This window comes from Labrus bergylta, chromosome 13, assembly GCF_963930695.1.
Source record: "Labrus bergylta chromosome 13, fLabBer1.1, whole genome shotgun sequence".
Taxonomy (NCBI): Eukaryota; Metazoa; Chordata; class Actinopteri; order Labriformes; family Labridae; genus Labrus; species Labrus bergylta.
In genome coordinates, this window is record NC_089207.1 from 6,455,235 (window position 1) to 6,482,167 (window position 26,933).

The following is a 26,933-nucleotide window of genomic DNA, read 5'->3' on the forward strand; positions in this document are numbered from 1 at the left end:
GCCCATTTCAGCCAGTTAAAAAAAAAAGAGTGCTTTGTTGAGATTTTCTAAAAATAAAAAAATAATAAAAAAATAAAAATAAAAATAAAAAAATAAAAATTGAAAATTTGGCTTTGTTGAGATTTTTTTTTTGACCATCATAATAATGAGATTAAAAAATCGAAATTATGAGATAATGAAGTCATCATTATGACTTTCAAGGATGCATCGCGGTCACATTGAGGACTACATTCATACATACATACAGGCCCCTGGAGCAGAAGTCACGGAATAAACCTCTTGAGCAAGGGACACAATAAACAAAGAGACAATTTTGATCTTTATCTCATAATTTCGACTTTTTATCTCATAATGATGACTTTATTATCTCATAATTTCGATTTTTTTATCTCATAATTTCGATTTTTTATCTCATAATGATGACTTTATTATCTCATAATTTCGATTTTTGAATCTCATTATTATGATGGTCAAAAAAAAAATCTCAACAAAGCCAAATTTTCAATTTTTTTTTTTTTTTAACTGGCGGAAATGGGCTTCCATATAAATCCTATAATATAACCCTAACCCTAAATCTTTCAAATATTATATGACAGCTTCTGTGTTATCTTTATTCTCTCTCCTATTAACTCCTAACTCTGCTTTTAAAACATTACTGTACATATAAACAACACAACTTCAGAAGGTCAACACTTTTTTATATTTTTTATATTCGGGTCTAATTACAGATTTATTTTCTCTCAACTGTTTATAGGTTCTTGCTTTAAATTACACATATATTTTTATCCCTGCATGGGTTATGTACATTTCTTGTATAAGTCTATTTTTAATTGCACAGTTTAAGTTTGATTCATCTAGAGGTATTCTTTAAATCTTTTTTCAGGTTAATATATATGTATGGGAGAGTTTTGTGGTTTAATTTGTAACAAATGTTTCATGTCATGTGCGTCTTTGTGACCTGCTACTGGGTGCTTTGAATTTCCCTCGGGATCAATAAAGTATCTATCTATCTGTCTATCTATCTATCTATCTATCTATCTATCTATCTTTTATTCTCATCCTTCTTTTTGGTGGTTTTTAGAGGCGTATGCTGCATTACCCCCCCACTGGTCACAAACAAATCTACAATTTCTTGGCTGCTATAAAATTGTAAATCAAGAAAAACATAAAAGAAAAAAAATAGGCCACTAACAATATTCATTCACCACCCCTCATCCCATCCTTTAATAATGCTGACCAACTCAATCTAGACTCTGAGAAGTCCTGAAGGCCTCTCTCAGGAGCCCTGACACAGATTTTCTGGTAACTCCCACAATATCCAAAAACATTTTTCACAATTCTCTCTGATGTCCGCCCCGCTTTTATCACCACTCAATCTTATCTTTTCAGAAACTGCTTTATGCCCGAGCTCAGCTGGCTGTAACCGCCACCTTTCTGTTTAGCAAGCTCATCTCTGATCTTCATAAACTTATATTTAACAAATTCTTCTAAGGGTCTTAAAAAACACCAATAGCCTTTTAGAGTTAACACATTTTTAAAGCTAAAAAAAACTCCTCTATTTTATATTAACAATAGTTCAAAAGATGCTTGATCATAAAACTGTTTATGCTCTCAGTAACTAAATTATGCCCCATTTGAGCCTTACTGGTGTCCTTAGAATATTTCTTTTCTGCTTATTATTTGTCTCTAGTTTGGTCTTTTTAAAAATTAATTTAAATTTAGGCTGTTGTGACGAGGGCATAAACAATAAACAATTTGTATGCTATGTGCAGGCTGCTAAATGCCATTTTAGTAAATAATTTAGTATTTTTTTGATGTTCCGAGAATCGTAACGCTGCACTTTCAAGCTGTTTCTTTTCTTTTCTGATTATTCTTTTTTTTAAAAGACTTTCTTCTGGACCTTTGATAAAATGTAATTTGATGTTTATGCCACTAGATGGAGCCAATGGAAAGTAAAACGTGTTGACCGACAGAAATAGGCTCTTGATAAATATTTAAATATATTTGTTTTACTGGAGGCAAACAACAAGTGTCATCTGTTATGTTTACATAAAATGTGTTTCCATATTTGTGTATGTTTGAATTTCTGCTTGCATGTTTATTTTATTTGTTATAATTTGCTTTTGCTACTTGATTGCGCTTTATTTGTGTTTTTTTGTAGCATTAGTCTGTTTATATTATTATTATTATGGTTTTGATCTAACCATTTATCTCTTTGTTCTAGACTTTTGTGTTAGTGTTTTATTTGCCTGCATTTGTGCTTATGTGTGTTTGTTTTGTATCTCTCTTTGTGCTACTATTTGTGTGTGTGTATTTGTGTGTGCATTCGGGTGTACTTTGTGGCCCTTGTGGACCCTCGACATGATTAGGGGTCCAGCAGGAGTCTCGGAGCAGGGAGCAGTGACACAGAGGAGCTGATGGAGTCCTGAGCCTGGAGCTGGTTTCTATTGTCCCGGGTAATTGGATTTGGTCTCAGAGAAGAGATGGCTGCCAGTGAGGGGCTGCGATCATTAGGTGTGAATGAGACGTGTGTGGTGCCTTGGTTCAACACACACACACACACACACACACACACACACACACACACACAAAATACACTTGCATGTGTCAATCATAATCCATATAAATCTGAATTTCCTGTTTTCATATCAAACACAACTCAGATGAAATTTTTAAAAGCTCACCTCCGCATTGAAACATGAAACCTAACAGAACAGCAGCTCAATCTCTTCTTTGAAACCACTTAAGGTCAGATGCCATAACCAAGCACTCAGTGAAGCGGGATGTTTCCAAAGGAAGAGACAGAGTGACTGTACTTTTCTTTCTTTTTCGTTGTTGGAGAAACCCAGTTTTTTATTTTTATTTTGGGGGGGGTTGTGTCTTTAATGGAGAGATTGGACAGTGGATATAGTTGGAAAGAGAGAGAGAGAGAGAGTAGGGAATGACATGCGGGAAAGGAGCCACAGGTGGGATTCAAACCTGGGCTGTCCGCATGGAGGACCAAAGCCTCCATACATTGGGCGCGCGCACTAACCACTGCTCCACCAGCGCCCTGAAAAACAGTTTTTTTAACAGGTATAAATAACTCTGACACAAGGCCTGTTTGGTGTTTCTTGTTCCTTAAGGAGATTTTAGACATTCTGATAAATGTCCTCAAATGATGTCACTTGAGTCAGTTTCATTCTGACTAATTGACTGATTTCGACCATAGGTAAAATAAATACACGACAAAAGCAGTGACAATATGAACCCAAACAAAACTAAACTAGTGAGAAATATTGAGTAGAAGTATGGTGTTGTGCTTAAAGATCCAAAATGTGTCCTGATTTTTCACAGGACTGCAATATTTCTTGCGCAGAAGACTAGATGGAATATGAAAAGAAAATGTAGAAGTTGTGGAGTCTAAAAGAAGTGAGCTGATCTGTATCCAACTCTTGATCAGTGTGAAGCCAGCAGCTTGAGCCTGTATAATCCAAATGCTAGAATAACACACCTACATCTGTGGCTTTACAGTCTATGCTGTGGACAGACTGTCTGTGACTCAATTGCATTATGGGTAATGAAGTAACTCACTTCTGAAAAAATACAACCTATGTGATTCACTCTTCTAACAGACAGAAGACAGAGAAAAAAACTTCACTACACTTTGACATCATGCACTGCAATTAAACCTTAAGTTGGAAGGAAATATATCATGAGCAAATGAAAAAGATCCCAAAATACTTTTGTCCTACCCTGACAGCTGAAGGCTCATTTCAGCTCCAGATAAATACTGAAATATAGTTTCAGTATTTATCTGGTTGTAGATTTGTTCCAGATCTATATTGCACCAAAAGTGCACATGGGCACCTGTTTTAAGATGTATATAACTTCTTCATCTTAATGTGAGCCCATTCATACAGCAAATCTTCTTTTCAGAAACCAATAACATTTTGCTTCGCTAGAGTGTTTCATTATTGCCCCTATTAAAGCTCTCTGTTCACATAAAGACGTATAAAGCAGCCGTACACGTGTTGCATCAGAGGAGAGGAGATTATTTGCATATTAAAAAATTTGCCTGTGAGTGTGTTTGTGTGTGTGTGTGTGTGTGTGTGTGTGTGTGTGTGTGTGCCCAACTAAGTCTCAGCGAGGGACAAACATTTGCTGGACACACACACACACACACACACACATATGTGGGGTGTTTCTATGGGAACCAAACAGCTACTCTGCTCTTCAATAGCGAGAGAGTGAGCTGAGGTAGATGGCTATTGTGATGTGTGTGTTTGGGGGGTCGAGGCGGCGGTTCGAGAGGGGTTAGGGGGGAGCAATATTAAACAACGCACTAGACAGATGAAAGCACTGCACATCCTTAAATCTAATCATAATTTAGTCATCACTACAAGATGGTATGATCAAAATAAAGAAGGAAATAGGCAGGACAGACGCTGATGGAGAGGGACCTGAGTGCACGAGTCAAGGAAAGGGGGACGTGAGATTGCAGTTAGATGGAAATGATGGACAGAGATGGTCTTATTCCTTAAAGTTGATGCTTTTTTGTTGCATCAATCCCTACATCCAGGCGCAGGCACTTTGCTTAAAAGGATTTCTGATGCTCAGCACAGAGCTTCAGCGGCAAAGACAGAGAGCTCAAATCATAACCTCCAATACCCGGACTTACGTTTATGCCTTTTCTAAAACCATAACAAATTCAATTACAAAAGCTCATTGTTAGTACGAAGTTTCATGAATACATTCATCTTGGTAATTTTGTGGATATATTATTTTAAAACTATCTACCATCTTAGGGTAATTCTTCTTTAGGTCTGTGCAGCTGTAACACATATGTGTAGGACATCTCATAGCAGCAGCTCTATATCTGGAGAGAAGCCAAGTGTATGTTGTGAGCTGAAAAGAAAATATGATTTGCTGAGACTGCAGAAATGTACATGTCTGATATTTACAAGTGAAGGTAACGTCTTGTTTCTGGCCTATTAGAAGTGTATCCAAATGGAAAAGAACGTGTAGGATGTACCTGCCAACAGACTATAAGAAAGACTGTTAACATGAAAAGTTTGTCATCCATTTACATTCTGTTTCTGTTGTCCGACCTCGGCCAGATACATCCTAAGATAATCCGCAGTCTGTTTCACGATTTGATCATTGAACATTTACAGAAGAAACCGCCCCCACCCAACACCCACAGAAACAAAAAGTTGCCTTTTAGTTCAGGCATATTGTCGCAAATAGAACTTATTTGAATACTGATATTACAAATTCTTATCTTAAATTATTGGCTTTTGTTGCAACATTTTGAAGAATTTAAAAGTTCTGCAGGAAGAAAATCAAACGATCATCGCAATCTTACATTTTATACCTGAGACACATGGATTGTGCTGCTGAGAGAGTTACATAATGGAGCCCATTAGGGTGACCTGACCCTCCTCCCTTCACCGGCGAAGGACTTTTGAAACAAAATCAGACAAAGAAAATTCAGAGAGAAGAGGAGGAAGAGGAGGAGGAGCAAATATAGAGTTTCTTTAACAAAAGGACTCTGAAAGTTAATAGTGACATTTCTTAAAGTAGGAGGGAATGATTGTCGGCCATTTGAACTGATATAATCAAAACTGTTATTTATTCTGAATTTCACTTAAGATATTTATCTGAAAAAATCTCCAAGCAGCACCAGTATCTTTATAGTAATATCTGAGGTATAGAAGTAGATTATCACATCCTATTCATTTCTATGTTTCATTTAATTTTCAAAGAAAAGACACGATATGTCTTGATTTCACGAGAGTCTGGATGTTTTGGTTCTGCAAAGATGGTCTGAAATCCATTCTGAACTCTCTCTCAACAAGTCTTTTCACCCAATATAATAATTTAATATCACATTGGATTACTCCTTTGAGCATTGACATTTTATTGCAAAAATGAAGTTCTTGTTGGAAGTTGGAGAAGAATCACCGTCCCTCCTTCAATGTGTCTCTCTCTGTTGGGCTGCTGATGACACTGGGTGCTGGGGCAGCTTCAAGCAGCCCATTAGAGAGAAACTATTTTCCACCTCCTCTTTGTCCCCCGCTCTCTGGACCCCTTCCCATCTTGGTCAGCTTCTCCTGTGAAGACGTGTCACGACCTTTCTTTGATAGACTAAGTAAATGCACCACCTCCTGCTAACAACCATGGCCTTGATCGTGCCTTCTAGGGACATGCAATTTTAAGTTTATGATGGAACCAGTCGTTATACAGAGCACTTCAGTCTCTTCTTCCCAAAGGTGAATAAAATGCATCCCAATGTGGCATTTGTGTCATTATAACTACATAAGGCAATTAACTGAAGGACAAATGGTCACATTAATGGTTAAACATGTAAAATGCAATAATAATAAGAACTGATTCCTGCATTTAAAAATAAAAAGTCAGTGTAAAGGTTTACTTTAAAATGATGGTATTTACTAACTAATATATACTGTAATGGCAATTTTCCAATTTTTTTCCTTTGCTCCAATTATTGCCATTAATACACAGGTAGGGGTGAAGTCTTACGCAGATGCAAACAATGATTTTCCAGCCGTTATTAAAGTTGAGTAGAAGGTTTATTGAAGTGACTTGATGGAGATATGAGAACAAAAAACATTTCCAGTGTAGCCAGTAGAATGAATGAATTGTAGTTTGTCTGAGTGCTGGTCTGAAACATGAATGCTGGTCTGGTGAGAACTGTCTGTGCTCCCCCTACCTGTGCCTTTCCTTTCCTGTCACCTGTGCCACTATATATACACGCCCCTGTGCATTCAGTGTCCCTAATGGAAAATAATATATTCAGATAAATCTAATTATACAACATGCCAACGATAAACACAAAATGGCTCCTACATATACCATACCTTTTTCATTCTCATAAACTCTCCAGTTCAGATATTGAAGATAGTCAAAAGTTTACATCTCACTTGGATTCAACCTTTTTGCGATTGCATGTGATGAATGAAATGTTATTGATATTTAGGCTACTACTTCATGAAATCCTTTTTATTTATATGTAAAAAAAAAAAAAAAAAAAATACTACGCCATATTGATTGATCTGTGTCTGTGAAATGTAAATGTAATTTGTAGCACACAACTACTGACTGTATTAATTCATTTATAAGCAATATACACACTACCTGTCATAAGTTTGGACACACAACAGCAACAGTTTTTTCAATGATATATTATACTATTTTAGTAGAGTCTTCAGGGCCTTGGGTTTCTCAGGGTGATGAATGGCTTTCATGTAATGCTGCAACTCACTTGAAAAAAGTTTGAATGTAGCTTTCCTGTTCAATGTTACTGTTATGGATACGAAATTTAGCCAAAAAAAAAAAAAAAAATAACACTATGTTGTTGTTTTTTAATGTAGCTTTTCTGTTCAATATTACTGTTATGGATATGAAATTTAGCCAAAATAAAAAATAAAAAATAACACTATCTTTTTTTTGTTTTTTTTTGTTCTACTGTGTTTTATTTATGTTGTGTATAAACCTCACAGATGCTACACGGAACCTTTATCCTGCCGCCTCGGGTTCAGGGGACATTATTCCTGACGGACTATCAAAATGACATAGTGGTAAACACAGTAAGGTGAGTTTCGATTTTGTTTTTTTTTATTGCTTGTGAACGGCACCAGTTCTACTTCAGGATATAACCAGTACAGCTCGGTGGGTATACGACGACTGAGACTGTAGTTACGAATCAAGTAGTTTCTGTTTTTAAAGTGACATTGTTCAAGGATGGAGAGAAGCTACCGTTAGCTGCTAGCTGCTCCCGGTTTACATCATAAAAAAAACAGGCCTGGTCGTTTTGGCTTCCAGACTAGTTTATTCTGTTTTTTTTGTTGAACCTATAAAGCACAAGATTATCGTGCTAATCTTGATTTATAAGCAAGATAGCTGACATTTCAGGTTGATGTATGTATCCAGAGGGCTGACCGTGGCTTCACCTCTGTTTACTGCTGAGGTGCTGAGTCTGTGTTTACGGAGAGCAGAGCTACAGAGGTAAACACAAACAAACACACAAACAAACACACAAAGGGCTTCAATCTGGATGTTTTCCTTTGCTTATTAATGCTATTCGACTTTTTTTGAATTGTAGTAGCAGCGTTGTTTGATCAGATGGGGATGATGGGGATCAAATAAGAGAGGACCAGTGATGCGTTCAAGGTCTTTGGTTGTACGTGAGGATGTAAACGTGTGACCCTCATTTCCAATGGTGCCGAGAAAACATACATAAATGATAAACAACGAGAAATTAGATAAACTGCAGAAAATAAAATCAATAAAAGAGCAATAAGAACATTAAAATATATAAACACTAAAATAATTTAAAAGCTTGAAATTACTACAGCGATAAGTCAGCAATTTAAAATCAAATAAAATAGTTACAGTCAGGTATTGGGCGGTTAAAAATAATATTTCTAAAGTGTCCATAAGGGGTAAAAGTGCTCAAGTTCACGTCCTGTTGTAAAATGTTCCAGGAGTTTTGCAGCACTAACACTAAAAGTAGTTTTCTCCCAGGTCGGTCCTGGCGTGAGGAACCTGGAGAAGCAGCCTATCTCACTCGAGCGGGTTAAAAATGGACCAGGGTTCGGATTTAACAAGGAGGTGATGTGTGGTGGAAGCTTTCCAGGAAGGGATTTGTAGATAAAAAAAAAAAAGATGCCAGTGGTTATTGCGTCTCTCAGTGAGGGAGGGCCAACCAACGTTATTATGGAGAATGCAGTGGTGTCGTCATGTAGCTGTCACCGGGGATGAATCTAATCGCAGAATGGTAAACAGCATCTAAGGGCTTTAGCGTGCCTGTAGACCACATCACCGTAATCCAAAACTGAAAGAAACACTGCTTCAATTATCCTTTTCTGACAGAACATAGGGAAATGTAATTAATTTAAAAACTTGTCGTAGGTTAAGACACAAACGATATTTATGGACTTGACAAGAGAAATATAGAGAGAGGTTGGAGTTTGCTCACAACCAGTTAAATCCAGATGTTTAAGTTTAGCACAGAAAATATATAAAGTGAAAATCTGGTTGTTAGGGGAGTGGCTCTGTATGTGTTTAATAATGTATCTATGTTTGGAATATTATTATTTCATGGAGTTATTTTGTGCCATCTATGTTTGTATAAAGAACCAGTTTGTGTGTTGGATGATTAAGATTGACTGTAAGATGCATATAAGGGTGTAGCTCATTGTTTTTATGTATAATCTGATTTTTTTTTATAGGGCTGTCACATTATGTTTTAACATGACATTTCGACGTGCTATTAGTCACAAAATTTCAACAGTTAATCGAGATTAATCGCATGTTTGGAACTCCATTATTTCGCAATTATGAATAAAAATGGTTAGGTTTTATTTTTTTATTTGAGCAAAGGACAATTTTTGTTTCTTGTGCTTAATGGTGCTTAATTATGTTGCATTCTAATTCATGACTACTGAGTTTGAACACGAGGGGAGAGGGGTTGGAGGTTTGCCGCTGCAGGAGAGCAGAGGATTCAGATTGCGGAGGTGTCGCCAAACAGCAGTTTGTTTAGGATTAAAACTGGTGCTAAAGGGCGACATCTACTGGACTTGAAGTCGCACATTCTTCCTTTAAAAACAAGAAACGACCCAATATTAGACGTGGTATCAAAACAGGTACCGATTGTTTGATTTGTACTTGTATCATATTGAAGTTTAAAATTCTGTTGTTGTGACAGCCCTAGATTGAATGATAGTAAAACAAACAAAATGACCGTTAATTATTATGAGGCCAAACTGGATATAAATATGAAATGTATTCCTTCAGGCAGAAGTGAGATCAGTGATCTTATTGTTTACTCGGCTCTAGTCCTCGTTATGACCACATTCTCCAGGACGTTTTTTTGACATGATCAAAAGTATTGTAATGTTTGCTGGAATTGCCAGATGGTATAAGTGAGTCAAAAAGAGTTTGGTGGAAAGTTTGATGAGTAACTGTTTCAGCAGCGGGCAGATGATGTCATGATGAATAATGTTGGTGAATAATCGTGCAGGGTGTGAAACCACTTCAGCTGATTTCTCAGTAAAGTTGCTGCATCATTCATCAGAGATCATTTGCATATTTATTGAAATTATGCTTTTTATTCAGAGCTCTCGGCTTATTTTCACTTTTGTTTCATTGAATTTCTGTTTTACTTATTATATAAATTTAATAGATGCATATACATTTTTTTATGAATGAAGTAGTGAAAATGCTCTTTAATAATCATGTCAGCTGTTTCAGTTTAACGCACTAAATGTTCTAATGCTGTGCAGTAGTGGAATTTATGTGAAAACAATGCATAGGTAATTAAATAGTCAAATAAAATTGACTTTAAAACCATTTGAATACCTGATGCATCTATACATCTATACATCCTCACTCATATCTCCAATAAATGATCAGGGATGAATCAGAAATGTTCACTTTATCGGCCTGCCTGACTCAAATTGAAAAGCAGTGATGTAATGGTCTTTAAATAATTCATGTGTGGAGGAAAGTGAACAAGGCAGAGCTGTGGAGGAGAATAAAATCAATGAGGGTGAGAGAGCAGGAATGAGAGAGAAAAAGAAAGCGATACAGACAGAATTGGGGGGAGAGAGAGAGAGATAAGAGAGAGAGACAGAGGAGTGGAGGGAATCAGAAGAGACAGACGGTCAGCTAGATGGATGGGAACCCCACCCAGGCCCGCTTCCTCTGTGACCGCTCTGTCCACTGATAATCTCAGCTGAGGAGGAAGTCGAGTATCATTTCATTCAGCACACGTGAGGGAGGATGAACGAAAAAGCTCTGGTCTCAGTGTGGTGGTGAGGATGCTGTTCAGAGGGTGGGTAGTCTGATGCTTAAAGTTCTTAAAGCTCTTATCTGACTTTTGTCTTTGCAAAACCTCTGTTTCGATTTGACCAAAAATGTTCAGGAACAGGTGAGAATTTAGTGTGTAAATGAATCACAGTGTTCGAACTAACAGCTGTGTTTCCATTCTTAGTTTGTCTTCAGCATGCTTCCTCTTACTGTTTCTTCTTTCTTTCTTAACAGTCGAGCCACAAAAAGTGTCCATCAGATGAACTCACAGCCAGCTGACGGGGGGGAAAAAAAGAACATGAATAATAAAGTTGACTTCATATCCTCCAGACTTAAAGTCCAGCACCTGAACATGTTCGTCTGAGCTGAGGGACTTCATGTTTTTTTTCTTACACAAACTGTGTGTGTGTCTGGTGAAGTCTCAGAGTCTGCCACACAAGTCTGCTTGACTCGGGGACTCCCAGGCTACTGTAAGTTTCGCTCTGGAATAAAGCCGACGGTAGCTTTCCCCAGAGAAGTAATCGACTTTCCCTTCAGAGCTGGAGGCACAGCATTGCAAAGACGGTAACACTGGACCAAGGCTATGTCCTGAGGGGAGAGCAAGACTCTGCTTCAGTCAGCAGTTTGTGAAGCCTGCGCTCTGCTTGGGTCTTCCCGTTTTCGGGACATACCTTAAGGACATGCACTCGATAGGCTGACAGCTTTTTTTGTTTTAATGGCAATGTGGATGCTAACAGGCATTTTGTGCTCCTTTTGGAAAACCATTCAGTTGTGAGACTACTAACTCAAGGAAAGGCGCCGCCATGGAGGGTCTTGCGCAGCTTGACATGGTGGGCGATATCAGCCCGGCTCTTGAGGCCACAGAGGACTTTATCCACTGCATGGATGGGATACAAGGCCAAGGTCCGAGCCAGGCTCAAACAGGGACCCTTCAGCCCTCCAGGCAGCAGAAGCAGCTGCATGAGGTGTCCAGTGCGGCGCTGGGGAAGCTGAGCTCCAGCGGTGTGTGGGGTCTGCTGGCTGGAGAGCAGCCAGAGGTAGGGCCCCTCGGTCTGGCCTGGGCTGACAACTTCAGCGTTTTGGGGCTGGGGATGGGCCTCAGGCATGGAAAGAGGAGCCGAGCGCGATCCACCAACGACCTGGCAGCTCATTCCAAGGAGTGCACCAACAACGCCGCTAACTCCTCAACCAACTCAGCCTTCAAGAAAGGCCACAACCGGTCCAGGTCAGATGTCCACTACCGGCCGTCTGCATTCACAGACAACTGTCTGCCCACCGTGGACTGCAACACGCTGAAGAACATGATCCTCAACCACGGGGGTGAGTTCACATCCACAGTATGAGTCTGTTTGATCTCATTTTTACAGAGGTTGTTCTGTCTGAGGGAGCTGAAAGATTAGTCTGTTGAGAAACTATCTAAAGAAAAATACTTACTAGGTACTTTATTCATCTCGTGGAAAATTCAGGACACATAAGATGGACAAAAAGTAGCAATCCTTCAACTTCAACTTCATTGTCTCCAAAGGAGAAATTTGTTTGACAACCAGGTGAAAACTAGAAACATAAAGAAACCCGGGCACATAGACTCAAACAACATACACTGTGGTTATTAAATACAAGAGTTCATCAGGTAACAACAGGAAACGGAGAATGTATAAAAACATCCATAAAACCATCGGTCATCAGGGTGATCATTGGAGTTCAGTCTTTTGATGGCGTGAGTTATAAAATACATTTTCAACCTGTTGGACTTTGATGTATCTCCTGCCTGAGGGCAGAATCTCAAACTCACCGAAGCTGTAAGATGTCTCAAGCCTTAACTTCAGTATGTCCTTTGTTTAAGCCTGTTCGAAGCTTGAATTTGAGGCTTTGACTTAAGTCTATATGTTATCACAGAGAGCTCCGCAGCATGGTGCTGTTTACACGCCTGCTTTGACACAAGCCCGTTCTCAGCGTCAAAATGTTCACTTGCTTCTGCCGTGTCTGTTGGCCTCTCTTCTGCAGCTACCTACGTTTCACAAGAGAAGCCAATAGAAGATAGGGCCCTCTGCTGGTTCAAAATCAATGCTATATACATTTTCGTCAAATACATTTTAATTGTCCATATTTCTTTACATTTTTAATTTTATTACGAGGTGTGGTTATTAAACATGATGACGTGTCCTTTGGTGGTCAACTCATTGAACAGCTCAGACTCAACCTGTGAGAAACAAACCTCTCCTCCTCCTCCACGCTCTGATCGACTGTCCGTTCTCTGGTAAGCTTTCTCCGCCTTTCAGAGTCCGCTGGAGAACAGAAGTCTGGAACTGTTTGTTCCTCAAAGCGTGGCGTATGCTCTACTTATGTTGAAGCATCCTCAGAGAAAGCACTAATGATAGAAGATGATGATAACTTGAAATGACACAGCTGTGCTATGACTGTCAGCATTCAGGCACAGGGCACATACTCTTTCCCTTCCTCTCTCTTTCTTTTCCTCTCTCTCTGTCTGTCTGTCTGTCTGTCTTTCTCACACACAGACACACACACACCATTTGTTTGTGTGTTTTAGCCATCTGAAGGCCTAAGGAGATCCTAAGGGATCCTGAGGGATAATAGCCTGTAATCCTGTCAGCAAATGGACTCAAATGAGGCGAGAGAAGAGGCAACCCAATTACCCGGCCCCTGATACTGGCAGGATTATTTAGTATTAGCATATGTGTGAAAAGGCATCAGGCTATTTAGTTTGGCTCTGTGAGTATTGAAAGCAGAGAAGTAGGAAAGGGACGGTAATAAGCAGAATGCGGAGTGATTTAGCTCGGCCTCGCCATGCCTCTTTATTCACATTTAAAAAAATAAATGGCCTGTTTGCCTTTCCATTAGTGACAGCTGGTGATGCTTGGATGGTAAATGGATGTGATGATCATGATTACATACACATTATATGTCTATTTATATGTCAAAACAGGCTGTATGTATGGCTTTTATTTCAACTTTGTTGTGTTTAATATGCAATGGTAGTGTTCATCTATTCATACAGTATATTATCATTCTTGTTAAAGAGATAGTTCTGTATGTTTATAGTGGGATTGTATGAGGTGTATGAGGCTTTTAATGGCAGAAGAAAATGTAATTATGAGGGGAGCAATGATAGGTTCAGCTCATGAAATGGGTTATTAACATGAGTCATCAGAACCATTTAATGTTCTTAATCAGGCGAAGTAGTCCTCTGTGATGAATCATTAATTGCTTTATGCAATGGAAAAAAAAACCACATTAATCAAATGTTTACTAATGTGTAGAAATAAGAAAGAAAATAATCTAACATTTTATGCAGAAGCAAAATTAAGATTAGTCAAATAATCAATCAACAAAACATTTATCAACCCCAAAAATGATGACGTCAAATGATTCATTTTGATCATCGATCACACACAAAATCTTCTCAAATTTATTTATATTTTTATATATATATATATATATTTATTTATATAGGATTTGCAGTTTTTTTCTGTTCAGAATAGCTTTTTGTTTTTGAGTCAACAAAAGAAAAGCTATTAAAAAGAAATGTAATGAAGCCACCTTCAACTCTTGTAGTTGTGATTACAGTAACAGTTATTCTGCAATTATAAAAAGTGTTACAGAAAATTTGTAACGAAAGGTATTCGATTAGGCGGCTGTGGCTCAATTAGTAGAGTTGGTTGTCTCTCAACTGGAAGTTTGGGGGTTCGATCACCAGCTCACATTTCCGATGTGTCCTCGGGCAAGACACTTAACCCCAAGTTGCTCCCACTGCTTTGTCAGCGGCGCTTGAATGAATGGGATCAGTTAATTCTGAAGGTCACTTTACATCATAGCAGCCTCTGCCATCAGTGTGTGAATGGGTAGGTGTGACCTGCGGTGTAAAAGCACTTTGAGTATTTAGAAAACTGGAAAAGTGCTATACAAGCTCAAGTCAAATCTAAGCCCATTTGATTTAAGAGAATTATTGTTTCATGAAGTAGCTGGTCAAAAACCTGAAATATTGGGGCGGACAGATGTGCAGAAACTGGAATGTCTGTTTAAGCTTGCTAATTTTGTTTCAAAAGCTTGGAAAGGAAAACAGGATATTATGTTTAATTAGTCTGACTTGCTTTTGCTTTCTCTTTTTGTTTCTTGACAATTAATAAAGTTTACTGATCCTGGTATGTTTTAATTTATGGTGTCATGTAAGCCAATGCGGGCTGGGGTTATAAATGTATATATCTCACAATAATAAAACTTCAAACTTCAAACCATTTATGTAGATATTTGATAAAGTAGACCACACAGAAAGAAGGCGACTAAAGAGGCTGTGACTTAAGACAAATGAAAATCAGCTCGGGCCTCTTGGCTATAGTTGTATTATTTTTGAGTTGTTCACTCGTTGTTAGTTATTTAGAGAAAGTATCATCACAGTTATCGCTTCCTAGAGTCTTGTGCTTCAGGAAACATCAGGAATGTAGCGTTGGTTAAACCCAGAGGCATGAATAAATGAACTCTTGTCTAAAAAATGCATTCAGATACAGCCTGCAGCAAACACTTCTCATCGACTAAATCATTCAGTTTGACCACTGGAGTCTCTTTGGTTCATGTTTATTATCTGCAAATAGCTGACAGCCATGTCTTCCAGACTGACATTGTGAATATTTGCTGAACACACACTGGCTGCGTGTGTCTGTGTCTGTGTGTATACTGTATGAGTGCAAACAATAAAGTGAAGTCTCATTTCAGATAGTTGCCAAAAGCTGTTCCAATTGTTTGACTTATGTTTCACAAGTCTGTCTCTGTTTTGTTTTTTGTCCCTGCCTCAGCGCAATAATGAAACTCGGCAGCATTTCCTTTGACTTTGTAATTCAAGGCTGTATATTTATTATGGTTTGTGCTGCAGAAGGGCAAAATCTGCAAAATGGGGCCAATTTGCATCTTTTGTGCTGACTTGGCATGCATCCATGCATCGTCATATAGCAAGCTTCTTTTTATATGTTTATTTACACTTCAGTTTTTTACCCTTTAACGAAAGCTGAATGAAAACAGACACATCTTAAAGGTTTGAAATGTCTTCCTCTCTTTTTATTGTAACTTCAAACGAATTGATAGACATGCCTGGTCTGAATTCATTTTTTTTAATGACACAACCTTTGTTTAAAATCAGTTTCATAGAAGCGTTCGTTTTAATTACAGTTGAATCATAGAGGATAAACCCGGTGGTTTATGACCTATACTAAAGCCAGTCAGCAGGGGGAGCTCTAAATAGAATGGCTTCACTGCCAGGCAGCTCTTTCTCCGTCCATCTTATTAAACAGTTCAGGGGTGCGTTCGAATTGTCCCTCCTATCTCCTTTCACTATCCACTTTACCTTAAACGTCATGAGGTTAAGGAAAGATGTTAGGAGAATTCATAAAGGACTTAGGGAAAGGCGATCTCGTTGCTCTGACAATCTGACCACATTTTCCACTAGGCAACGTAATTAAATACGACGGGCCGGCGGAGGTTAATGGCGTGGGTCTTTAACCTCCTTTAACCTCTTTAACCTCTGCCGTGTTGAAACTACAATGTTCACATCATGGACTCCTAAAAGCGCATCTAAAAAACTTTCCCCTGAGCCTTCTTACCGGTGAAATAATCCTGATCACCACGAGGTTGGGATTGAAATAAAAGAAATATAGGCTACCAGGCTACAAGTAAAAAAAGTGAAACCATCACCTTCCTGTCCACTCAGAAATCAACATCAAGATAAATATGATTGTATGAAATTAATTGTTACATTAATGCAAGATAAAGCCTACACATAATGTTTTAAGCATACAAATGTACAACTACACAAAACATGAATTGAATGCAATATGTTGAATAAAACATCATCTGTGTCACTCTACGATCATCGTTAATGTCCGTGAACGGTTGGATGCACAACTCGCTTTAAATGTTGCGGCCGCAAGGAATTGTGCGGCGTCATATCTCATCTCCTTTCGTAAAGGATTGGTCCAGTGTATCCTATGCTAAAGGAGGTTATAAAGGAAGCATTGACCCACCTTTCCTTAACTTTTAGAGAATTCGAATGGCTCTTATCATGGCCGCCACTTAAATGCTTCCGGGTCATTTCACTCAGTTAGGAACCTTCCTAAGCAAAAATGACAATTCAAACGCACCCCAGGTCTAACCCTACAGTACCTCTCTCCCTGTGCATGCTGGGTAATCATCAGTCTAATGAATAGAGCTTTCACAATACAAGACTTTTAAACTTCAGTATGAATCTAGTAAAAATCAAATTATGTCGATACCTGTTTGGATACCCCCGCAACAAAAATATAAGTCCTTGGCACCCAAACTCCTGCACACTGACTAGATGTAAAATAGTTCATCTTAGTGCTCTCTCTCTCCTTTGCTCGCAGCAGCTTAAATTGGTTAAAGATATGACTGAAAATCTGAGGTGCTTTAAAGCATCGGTACAATAATAGAGAGTGTATCTTTTTAAAACATACACCGTATGGTATTGTCATTTTGACAACATAACTAATGAATGAGTTTGACTGCAGGTTCTTTCACTTGCTTTTTGTTACACTTCTTTAACCAGCCACCCGTGTCAGTCTGTTAGATCATAAAACAGCATGTGACGTTATGAATGGCTGCCTGATGAGTTTTAGCTGGCTTGTTCAAAGCTGAAGCCAAGTTGTTAGAGTCCTGTTTGAGTGGTGCTGGATGGTTAGTTTGCAGAGAACAGTGCTAATCCTGGCTGAAGGCTTGTATGTGTGTTTATCAGACTAATACTAGAGTGCGGTGTCAAAACCTACCAGGTGTAGATGAAGGCTAATTGAACAGAGCAGTTCTCCTCCCCACAATGCCTCATTCACATCTCAACCCTCCCAAGCGTGAAGACTGCCAATCAGCCGGACTTATTTCCAACTAAACTTATTTGCATATTCATTTGTTCCTTTTGGCAAAAAAGGTTTGTTAACATGCAAAGTCCGAGACCCAGAGTGACACCGTGTCAGCTGTTGTTTTGATAAGATTGATGAGGCACTTGACTCTCCACCATCCAGTGAACAGGAGCTGTGAACGATTGAGATTTTCCCTCCTCGAGTAATTTAGCACGTTAAAGAAACAAAATGCAATATGTGCCCATTAGACTGCTCCTGCTATAGGGGTTTATAATTGAGTCAGTATGTGTGATTGGTTCAGGGGGTGGGGTAAGGTGATTGTTGTTATTTTTAAGTAAACTTGCCTACTCATTAAAGGACCTCAAACTGGGCTGCATTAGGCGTTTTTTTTCTGTCACTGTTTCAACTGAATGTAAACCTTCCACTTTGTGATGCAGAGCCTCACTACATGCAAAAAGAAAAAAAGATGAGAAACTGTCTAAAGATCTGAATTAAATGATAAAATTACCTTCCTATATCATCAGACATTAAGGAAACATGCTTTGTTGAAGTGCTGGCTTCTCTCTCAACAACGCAGCAGCTAGTTTGTCCTCCTCCTCGGTTTCGATTTCGGTGCAGAATGGTGAACAGAGAAGTAGGCGGCACCCTAACACGGCGCCGTTTTGCCTTGCGCCCCTTGGTTTGTCAGGCAAAAGTCAAACCAACAAGTTTTGCAGCGATGAGAACGGCCGAGTGTACTTGTTCAGATACAACTGATTCTACCCGACCTAAAAAGCCTCTGCATATACAAATAAGCTCGAAGACGTAGAAACGTGGTAAAACTAGGATAAATATTCAAGATGCTTCTGAATATTGGAGATTGTTGGACCGCGGAAAGATTTCAAGACCTATGCAGGTGCACCTGGCTAAACACTGAAGCTTCAATGTCCGTGACATGGCAACCTGTGAGCACAATGACTATAGGGAGGAGGGGTGGTGGGGGGAGACGGCTCTCTCCAATGTTTTGAATTTGGACTGCAGTTCCCATTTTAAACGCTAGGTGTCAGAGTTACATATTGGTCCTTTAAAGCAAAAAATTACTGTCATTTTATAACCAAATGTGTGATAGTCTTATTTAAGATAAGGGACGCACTGACGATTGTTATTGGGCGATGCATGCCCTGTTGACAAAACATTTACCCATCTGCAAATAATGTGGCATGCAATGTTGTCCTTAGTGGATGTGTATCTGTTGTGTGGAAAACTCTGATTTGTTTTCATGGTCAAATGCGAAAGAAAATATTGCCGGTGTGGGACTGTATCTACACAGTACCTGCATTCTCTGTAATATGCTCAGTATATATAAGCTGTTTGTTTAAAGGACAGATCTATTGTTCTAGTATAATATTCTGACAGCGTTACTCATGGCCCAGTTTTCTTCCTAGCAAAAGGTTGTGCCTGTTGTCTTCCTTAGTCTGGACTCTCCGCTATCAAGGAGAAAACACACCATAATCACAGTGACAGGAAAGACATCAATGATGGTAAAAACAAACCTCCTGAGCAGCTGCGGCATGGAGAGAAAGAGCTGAAATAGGGAGAGGGTGTGCCTCCAGCCTTCAGATATAGAAATGGAACAGTTTGCCCAGTGGCCTCCTTAACAATGCTGTGCTTTCTGCTGTGGTGACAAGAAATATTCTCAGAGGAGAACCCATGCATGACTATCTTAGCAAAATACCAAAGCTGTGCAAGCCTCTGATAAGCTGATGATAAGTTGCTTTATGTAGGAAATTGGAGCTAGACTCAAGTTCCTGAGATAAAAAAGGCTACAGATTCAAGGGAATTTGGAGAAAGGGTTTCATCAAAGGATTAACAACATTGCAGTTTAATAACATGAATTTAGCCTTGGATGTCCAAAATGAAGTGTCCAAAGTTGGTGTACTTTAGTGTTGAAGTTTTCCTCTTACGTAGGATGGCAGCTGCAGTCAGCTTGGATTCACAGCAGTCAGTTCACGGTAGATTCCCATGGAGATCCAGTCACGGCAGAAAGCATAAAAATAATTCCTCCCACAATCTCTGCAGCAAAAATACACTTTAACATTGATCTGTATTTCCCTAACACTCAAAGTTCCTCCTCTACAAAGCTAAAAACACCACTTCAGCTGAGTGCTGCGTCCATTTTGCCTTGTAGCACCTCCAGAAGCATATTCTGCAAATTACCGGTGAATGGATGATAATCCTTAGCATTTGGATCAATGGTTTTAAATTGGATTACGGTTCAGGAGTGTTTTTAAAGAGGCTTGTCTGGAAACTGTGATCCAAAAATGTTTTGCAGTCACTCAGTGGGGCTCTCACAAAAGTATGGCTTTGTAAGGAAAACATTTTAGAGAGATGAGGCTAATAATTAATCAGCAGGCAGTATCGGCATGACGGGAAAAATCAAGGTAAAGGATGCGACGAGTACCACAACTGGTTGGTGCTTTAATAATGAAATAGACATGCTTGCATACAAAGTTTGAAACAGTTGCACCGACAAATCATTCTCCATACCAATTTTTAAAAACACATCCCAGTCAATATAAAGCACTTTGACCTGCAGTTCTCAATATAAAACTGAGGTAAACACTAAGTCCATTATCCTAGAATATAAGGAAACATGCCTCCTACAACATCACATTGTCCCTCTTCGGTGGCTTGTCGTGAAAAATGTCAGATGTCAGCATGAATCAGATGTAGCCTCTGTGATGTCATTTGTGGACTGGGTTCAAGGCTCAAGTTTAGCATTTCTTTCCTTCGCCATGTTGGTTTTATTGCAGCCAGAAGTGTTGATATTTGGATGACATGCTACTTTAAAAGGTTTATTTTGGGGCTTTTTGTGCCTTTATTTATAGATAGGATAGATAAAGTCAGAAATCTGGGAGAGAGAGAGAGTGGGGAATGACGTGAGAAAGGAGCCACCGGTCAGATTTGAACCCGGGCCTCCCGCTTTGAGGACCACAGCCTCCGTATATGGGGTGCGCACTAACTACTAGGCTTCAGGGGGACATCATTGCTACATCTCTATTATCATTGAGTGGTTGAAGTGGAACACTGCCTCATTGCTTATTTAATCATCATTTACAAAATGAACAACAAGCTGTTTTTAAGAGGAATTTGAAACAGACTTGAAGAAAAAGAAAACTCTTGAAGAAAAGTTATAAAGAGTTAAAATCAGTTATAACAAGGCAGGTTAATTTATATAGCACATTTCAGACATACAGTCACAAAAAGCATTTTAAACATTTCACAAGATAATAGTGGAATGATAAAAAGTTCTAAGAAGGCAATAAAAAGTGAAAAAAGTGAAAAAAATGTATGTTTGTTATGTTATCTTACAGTTATGTTAATGTTCAGATTTCTTTATGCACACTGTGGAATTGCCCCCTGCTGGCCAGTAGAAAATGCAGGTTTATGCACTTCATCGTTGGAGTCACAGACTCAGAGACTGCTTCCACTGCTTATATAAAGACTTTGTGTGAAGCATTTTATTGTTCAGAAGGAATGCACTAAAAATATAAGAAGTATGTAGGTGGAAAAGACCTTTAGATTTCATGAAACATCTAGAAAGTACACTGCCAACCAATCCTAGCAACCTGTCAAACCTGGAGATTAATAATTGATTGTTTTTAGTCGTTTCATAAGATTGCAGTGCTGATTGAAAGCTTTCTTACAGTACAGTAAGCTTTTTATATGTTTGTGTTCAGAGAAGAAGACTAATACTTGTAACAGTCTGAAGGTTTTATTTCAAAAATGAAGCCACTTGTTGTCTCAACTCTGTAGATCTAATCATCTTAATTTGTCCCTGTTTCTCTCCTCCTCTGTATCTCTGCCCAGCAGATAAAAGCAGCAGCAGCAGCACTGTGGTGAAGCATGGTGCGATGGAGCAGCGTGAGGGTCCCCGGGGCCGTTGGACAGCCTGCCACGTCGAGCTGACACCCTGCGAGCTCCGGCTCTACACTCTGGACAGCAGCGCCAACCGCCAGCTGGGAACCGCCTACTCTCTGTCACACTGCCAGAGCGTCATCTCGCCAGCTCCCTGCAGCCAGCCGGGCCAGATCACCCAGCCCGCCGATCAACGCACGCTGCAGGCTTTGTTCTTCAACAGCACGCGTCTCCAGCTGAGGGCGGCCAGCCAATGGGAGGCGATGGAGTGGAGGCGGTTGATGTGGGAGAAGGTGCAGGCAGTCAGACCTGTGAGGCAGGAGAACCGCCAGCGTAAGAGCGGATCAGAACACCAACAGGTTGTTAAGTTTCATGCGCCCATGTCCCCCTCTTCATCGCCGTCTCCTTCAGGGCTCGACACCAGGCCTGATGGAGACAGCGACACCCCCACCTCCGCAGAGGCGTCGCTCTCTCAGCAGTCTCTTCCTGGTGTCCTGAGCAGACCCACCACCCTTCCTTTGTTCACCCAGCGCTGCCAGGACGTCCTCAAAGCTGGTCTGCTCCACAAGCTGATGGATCAGAACAACTGGAGAGCCTTCACCTTCGTCCTGACTAGGTCTGCTCTCCGGGCCTTTGCCACAGAGGGCCGAGGGTCTGTGTCCCAGCCTTTGCTTCAGTACTCTCTGTCCTCCTGCTCGGCTGTGCAGCACGATCAGGAGCCAGAGAACGGAGAGCAATGGACGGATAGAGGTGATAGTTTCCAGGTAGTTTTCCCGAAAGAGGTGCTCCGGCTGCGGGCAGATGATCAGATCAAGGCTCAAGAATGGGTGGAGGCCCTGCAGGAGGCAGTCGGAGCGCAGAGGCCTGCCCGAGAAGAGGAAGGAGGACCGGGGGAAGGAGCTCCAGGCCTCCAGGGGGTGCTATTGAGATCGAAACCATCCAGAGAGAGGAGACAGAGGGATGCCCAGAGAGCCAAGAGGCAGTCAGTCACCACCAGTTTCCTCAGTATTCTCACCTGTCTGGCTGTGGAGAAGGGGCTCACTGCTCAGAGCTTCAGATGTGCAGGTAAATGACCTACACATTAACACTGACAGGCACACACACAAAAACACACCCACCCCAAAAATACATAGACACGCAGAACACTCTTTGTCACACAATTGTTATTATGTTGCTAATATTTGCTAAACTTTTGGTAAACTTTGACACCTTAGAACTAAAGTGAAAACTTGACCTGCAAATAACAATACGGAGCTACATCTGACGTCTCCTCTGATACCCCTTGTTTTGGTATTACACCACCCTGCGAGTGAACAGGATTAGACGTAGGAGGCCAGGCCTGTCTCAATCTGTAGCTATCAGTGGGACCTTTTATCTTCAAAGTGGAAATGTTCAGACATAACAGTCAACTGATTTTTTTTTGCTCCTCGTGTGTTTTCTAGTACACAAAAAAAGTTAACACAACATTTAAAGGTCAATGTTTAAAACTCTAAATGTTTCTATAGTTCACATATTATACTCCTTTCCAACAACCTTAAATACATCTAGAGGTCTCTGAAGTCTGGGAAGTTACTTTCCAAAAAATCCACTCTGATCCTGTATTTGGTCACGCCGATTATCCCTCCTCTATTTCAGCCCTGGTCAGAACAGGCTGCTTCTGTGTCTGTAGCTTTAAATGTAAGGGCGCGGTCACACTGGCCATCCGTACCGTGCCCAAGCACGCTTCAACCCTAAAGTCCAGTTCGTTTGGCCAGTGTGACCGTTCCGAGCCGTGGTCAGGCACGGTACACTTCATGCACGAGCACAAGCACGCGGGTACACAACGCTGACAGCCTTCATTATGGAGAAATCCAGAGCTTCATGGCTGCATCTGACTAAAATGAAACAATTTAAGCCACAAAGTAGCTGTCATGTTCTCTGTGTTGTTCTCCGATGTTCACCCACAGACTCGGCCGCGCGTCTATTTTATTTTTTAATTTCTTTATGGCTGTGTCTGATAAAAATGGCTTAAAATAAACCGCAAAGTCAGTAAAGTAGCTGTCATGCTCTCTGTGTTGTCCTCCGATGTGCAGACGCAGACTCGACTGCGCGTCCCTTTCTCTCTCTCTCTCTCTCTCTCTCTCTCTCTCTCTCTTCCACCTGTTTGTCAGCTGAGCACGCTTCATAATAACATAAAGCGTGCATGCGTTGTATTGCGACGTTATGTACAAGAGGCAATCGTGCTTAAGCATGGAAAGTCCTGTGTAGTGTGACCGTGGGCCGGGCCGGCCAGCGTGGGAGTGGCGCAGCAGGGGGCCAATCGTGCTTGAGTACGGCACGGTACAGATGGCCAGTGTGACCGCGCCCTAAGTGAGCTGTGTCTGACCACACCCCCTCTCTGGAAGAGCTTGGGTGGCTTGAGCTTCCTTGCACCATGCCCAATTGTTTAGATGAGAAGGCAGAGGCCAGAACAAACACCTTGCTGTGGAAGTGTCACCCACCCGGGGGAGGGGATACCGCCCTTTGTGATGTCATGAAGGGAAAATCTCCAAACGGCCTGTTTGAGCACACTTTTTCTGAAAAGTAGAGCAAGCAAAGACGGAGAGAATTGACTTTTCTTATAATTGTGGGGTTTGTAGACAGGCTAGGTAAACATATTAGTGTTAGAAAAACATGGTTTTGTGAAGTTTGCACAATATGTGACCTTTAAATTTAAAGGTGTAATAACCTTGCACTAGCTGAAAACCCCTGTAAACTGAGTACAACATTTCTTGCACTCTGAGTCATTTGAAATATATATATTTAAGTGGTTCTATAATTCTCATCTTGTTGGACAGGTTCTGTATCTATGAAGCTGTCTCTGTGTATTCCTGTCTGACAGAGGTTCTGAGTGTTTTCTGTATTCACTCTTCAGCCTTTTTTCATGTCTTGAACCATTACAGCCTCTCTCCCTCCTTTATTATTTCTCCTGCCAGGCTCTTGGACAGTCCCACAAATGGCAGGCGGTGCTTTTACTCTCCGTGGGTGTGAAACGTGGGCTTCCTCGCCCTCTCTCAGAAGGGCTTTGAATAATCACCGCTCACCTCCCTTTTTTATTTGTAACAACTGGCTTATTAATGCAGGGCTGTTTGAAAGGCCAGCTGAAACAGGAACAAGGACAGAGGCCGTCTGGGGGCAACTGATGATAATTGGTAGGCTTAAAGCACCGGAGGAGAGGAAAAAATGGTTGAATGAATAAATGAATGAGAGCGAATGAAAGCGGCCCCGGGATGCTGCAGTGGTCAGGCTTGATCGTAGTTGTTTGATTGAAGGGTTTCTGGGTAGAGCTGCATGGGAGGGACAGCTGGATACCTCCATTTTCTATACAGAGCACACCTCTGCTCGCTCAGTGCGTTTGTTACCCTCCTTTTCCTCTCTTTGTTTCTTTTCCATTTCACCAGTTCATTCACACTCACAGCCTTTCCCTCTTTTTGTCCTCCTCTGTCTCCCTTTCATTAATTTGACTGTATCCCTTCTTAGTCTCCCGCAGTCTCACTTAAAAGGTCCTGAAAAAGTCTTTTACACCTTCTTAATTTTAAAGCCTCAGAACTGAATGTGAGTGCAGAGTTCTTGTGTATTTATCGGCTTGAAGCTGAGGTTTTTTGTTATTTTTTACCATTATGCAATTTGTTTTTAAATCAAAATTTCAAAAGCTTTAAAGTAAAAATCTTAGGTTAAATATTGTTACCCAAAAACATTTTTTTAACTCCTTTTTGAGAGTTTAGCCACTGTTTTTGTATTTATTACAAACAGTTCTGTGCTGAACACATAAGTATGTCTCCAAACTCACTGTCCAAATAAGAACTGGTAAAAAAAAGGCGTGGAGAGAGAAGATGAATATCAGATATAAACCTGGATATGAAATATGATTCTAACAACATCTGCAACATCTGTGCAAAAAAAACAGGAACAATGCAATGTCAGCTAATTCTAGTAATTGAAAATGTATTCCTTTTATATGCAGTAAATGGTTTATGTCTGCTAATCATTGCTTCAATAATCAGAAAATAAACTGTTCATTTATCTTAATCTTCATTACCTGCTCTAAGCATAAACTGTGAGCTCTGTTTCTTTCTAATTTCAGACACTAAACTTGTTCAGCTGAAGTCGGAATTAACCGACAATGTTTTTAAAATGGCAACATAACTGCTTTATCTTAAGGTTTGCATCGCCTTAATTACTCACCAGACTCTCTCAACTGAATTCAACTTACCATGAATGTAATGAATATATTCCAGATGTGAGCGCTTTACTTATCAATTAGATATTAGTCTTTTTGTAGTGATTTGTTGGAAAAAAAAAAAAAAAAACATGGACGTAGTGCCAGTGATGTCACCCACTGGTCACTTCTAGAGGCGTATGAAGCCAAACAATGGCAAAGAGGTAGAGCTGAGTCGGGCCTCTGCAGCCTCCTGGCAAACAGCTACAGCACATCCAGCTGTCAGTAAACATCCCTAATTATGTAAGTGTATGCATAACTGTGAGCCTAAAAATAATATCAATAATAGAAACGCTATTCATAAAAAAAAAAAAATCACTCCCATATAGTTTTTATGAACACAAAAAATAGCTACAGATACCAAAAATTGTTCTTTGGTAGGCTGTAAAAATCTTTCATTTTTAATTGTTCATTACATTATTTATCTAAAATGGGCATTTTGACATAAAGGTGAGTTTAAGGTTTTTGTAGCCTGCCTCAAGTGGACAACAGTGGAACTGCAGTTTTTAAAACTTCTGCATTGGCCTTACAAAAAAAACGTCAACATTTTACTTCAGGTTTGATGCTTTTTCTATTGTATTGATGAGAGACACACTAACTGTCTTACTGTTGACGATAAATTGACTATTTTACACACTGTGACATCACAGGGTCACTTAGGTCTTATGGAAGAAAAAAGGTACATTGACATAAAGCGATCACTACCTTACTTGTAGACCTGACCGACGGTGGTAACCTGCGCTGTCCTTTTAAGCTTCATTGGCGTCATCAAAAACATTCATCTTGTTATACCAACATGAATGCCTAAGAGATTATTCATATATGAAGCCACTCATCTAAATAGGATCTCTTGATGGAAGCGACCGCAGTGCCCAATGGTCAAGTTTCCTCTGATTTCTCTTTGAACTTGTTTCATGTCTGCCCTTTGCATATGCATGCTGCCTGCATCCATCTATACATATCCAGTGATTGGTTATTTAACATCAAAATGTAAAATATATGCAACTAATTACACTTCTGAATTACTGCGGTTTTGTTTTCTTTGAAGAAATCGTTCAGTGTTCGTTTGAAGACCATGACTCCCCACCACCCCTCGACACACAAACACA

At 40.0% G+C, this 26,933-nt stretch overlaps 1 protein-coding gene across 2 annotated transcripts in view; it reads left to right on the top strand.

Annotated features, from left to right (window-relative positions):
• Positions 1 to 7,565: 7,565 nt before the first annotated feature.
• The window catches only part of plekhm3 (pleckstrin homology domain containing, family M, member 3), a 44,853-nt gene continuing 25,485 nt past the window's right edge, over positions 7,566 to 26,933 (top strand). Inside the window, exons 1-3 of one of the 2 annotated variants that reach the window (XM_065962221.1) lie at positions 7,566 to 7,597; positions 11,050 to 12,135; positions 21,540 to 22,652. In XM_065962221.1, coding sequence (XP_065818293.1) covers positions 11,619 to 12,135; positions 21,540 to 22,652 — 1,630 coding nt within the window. In that variant the 5' untranslated portion in view covers positions 7,566 to 7,597; positions 11,050 to 11,618. The remainder of the gene's footprint in view (positions 7,598 to 11,049; positions 12,136 to 21,539; positions 22,653 to 26,933) is intronic. The other variant, XM_020633957.3, reaches the window with a different exon arrangement.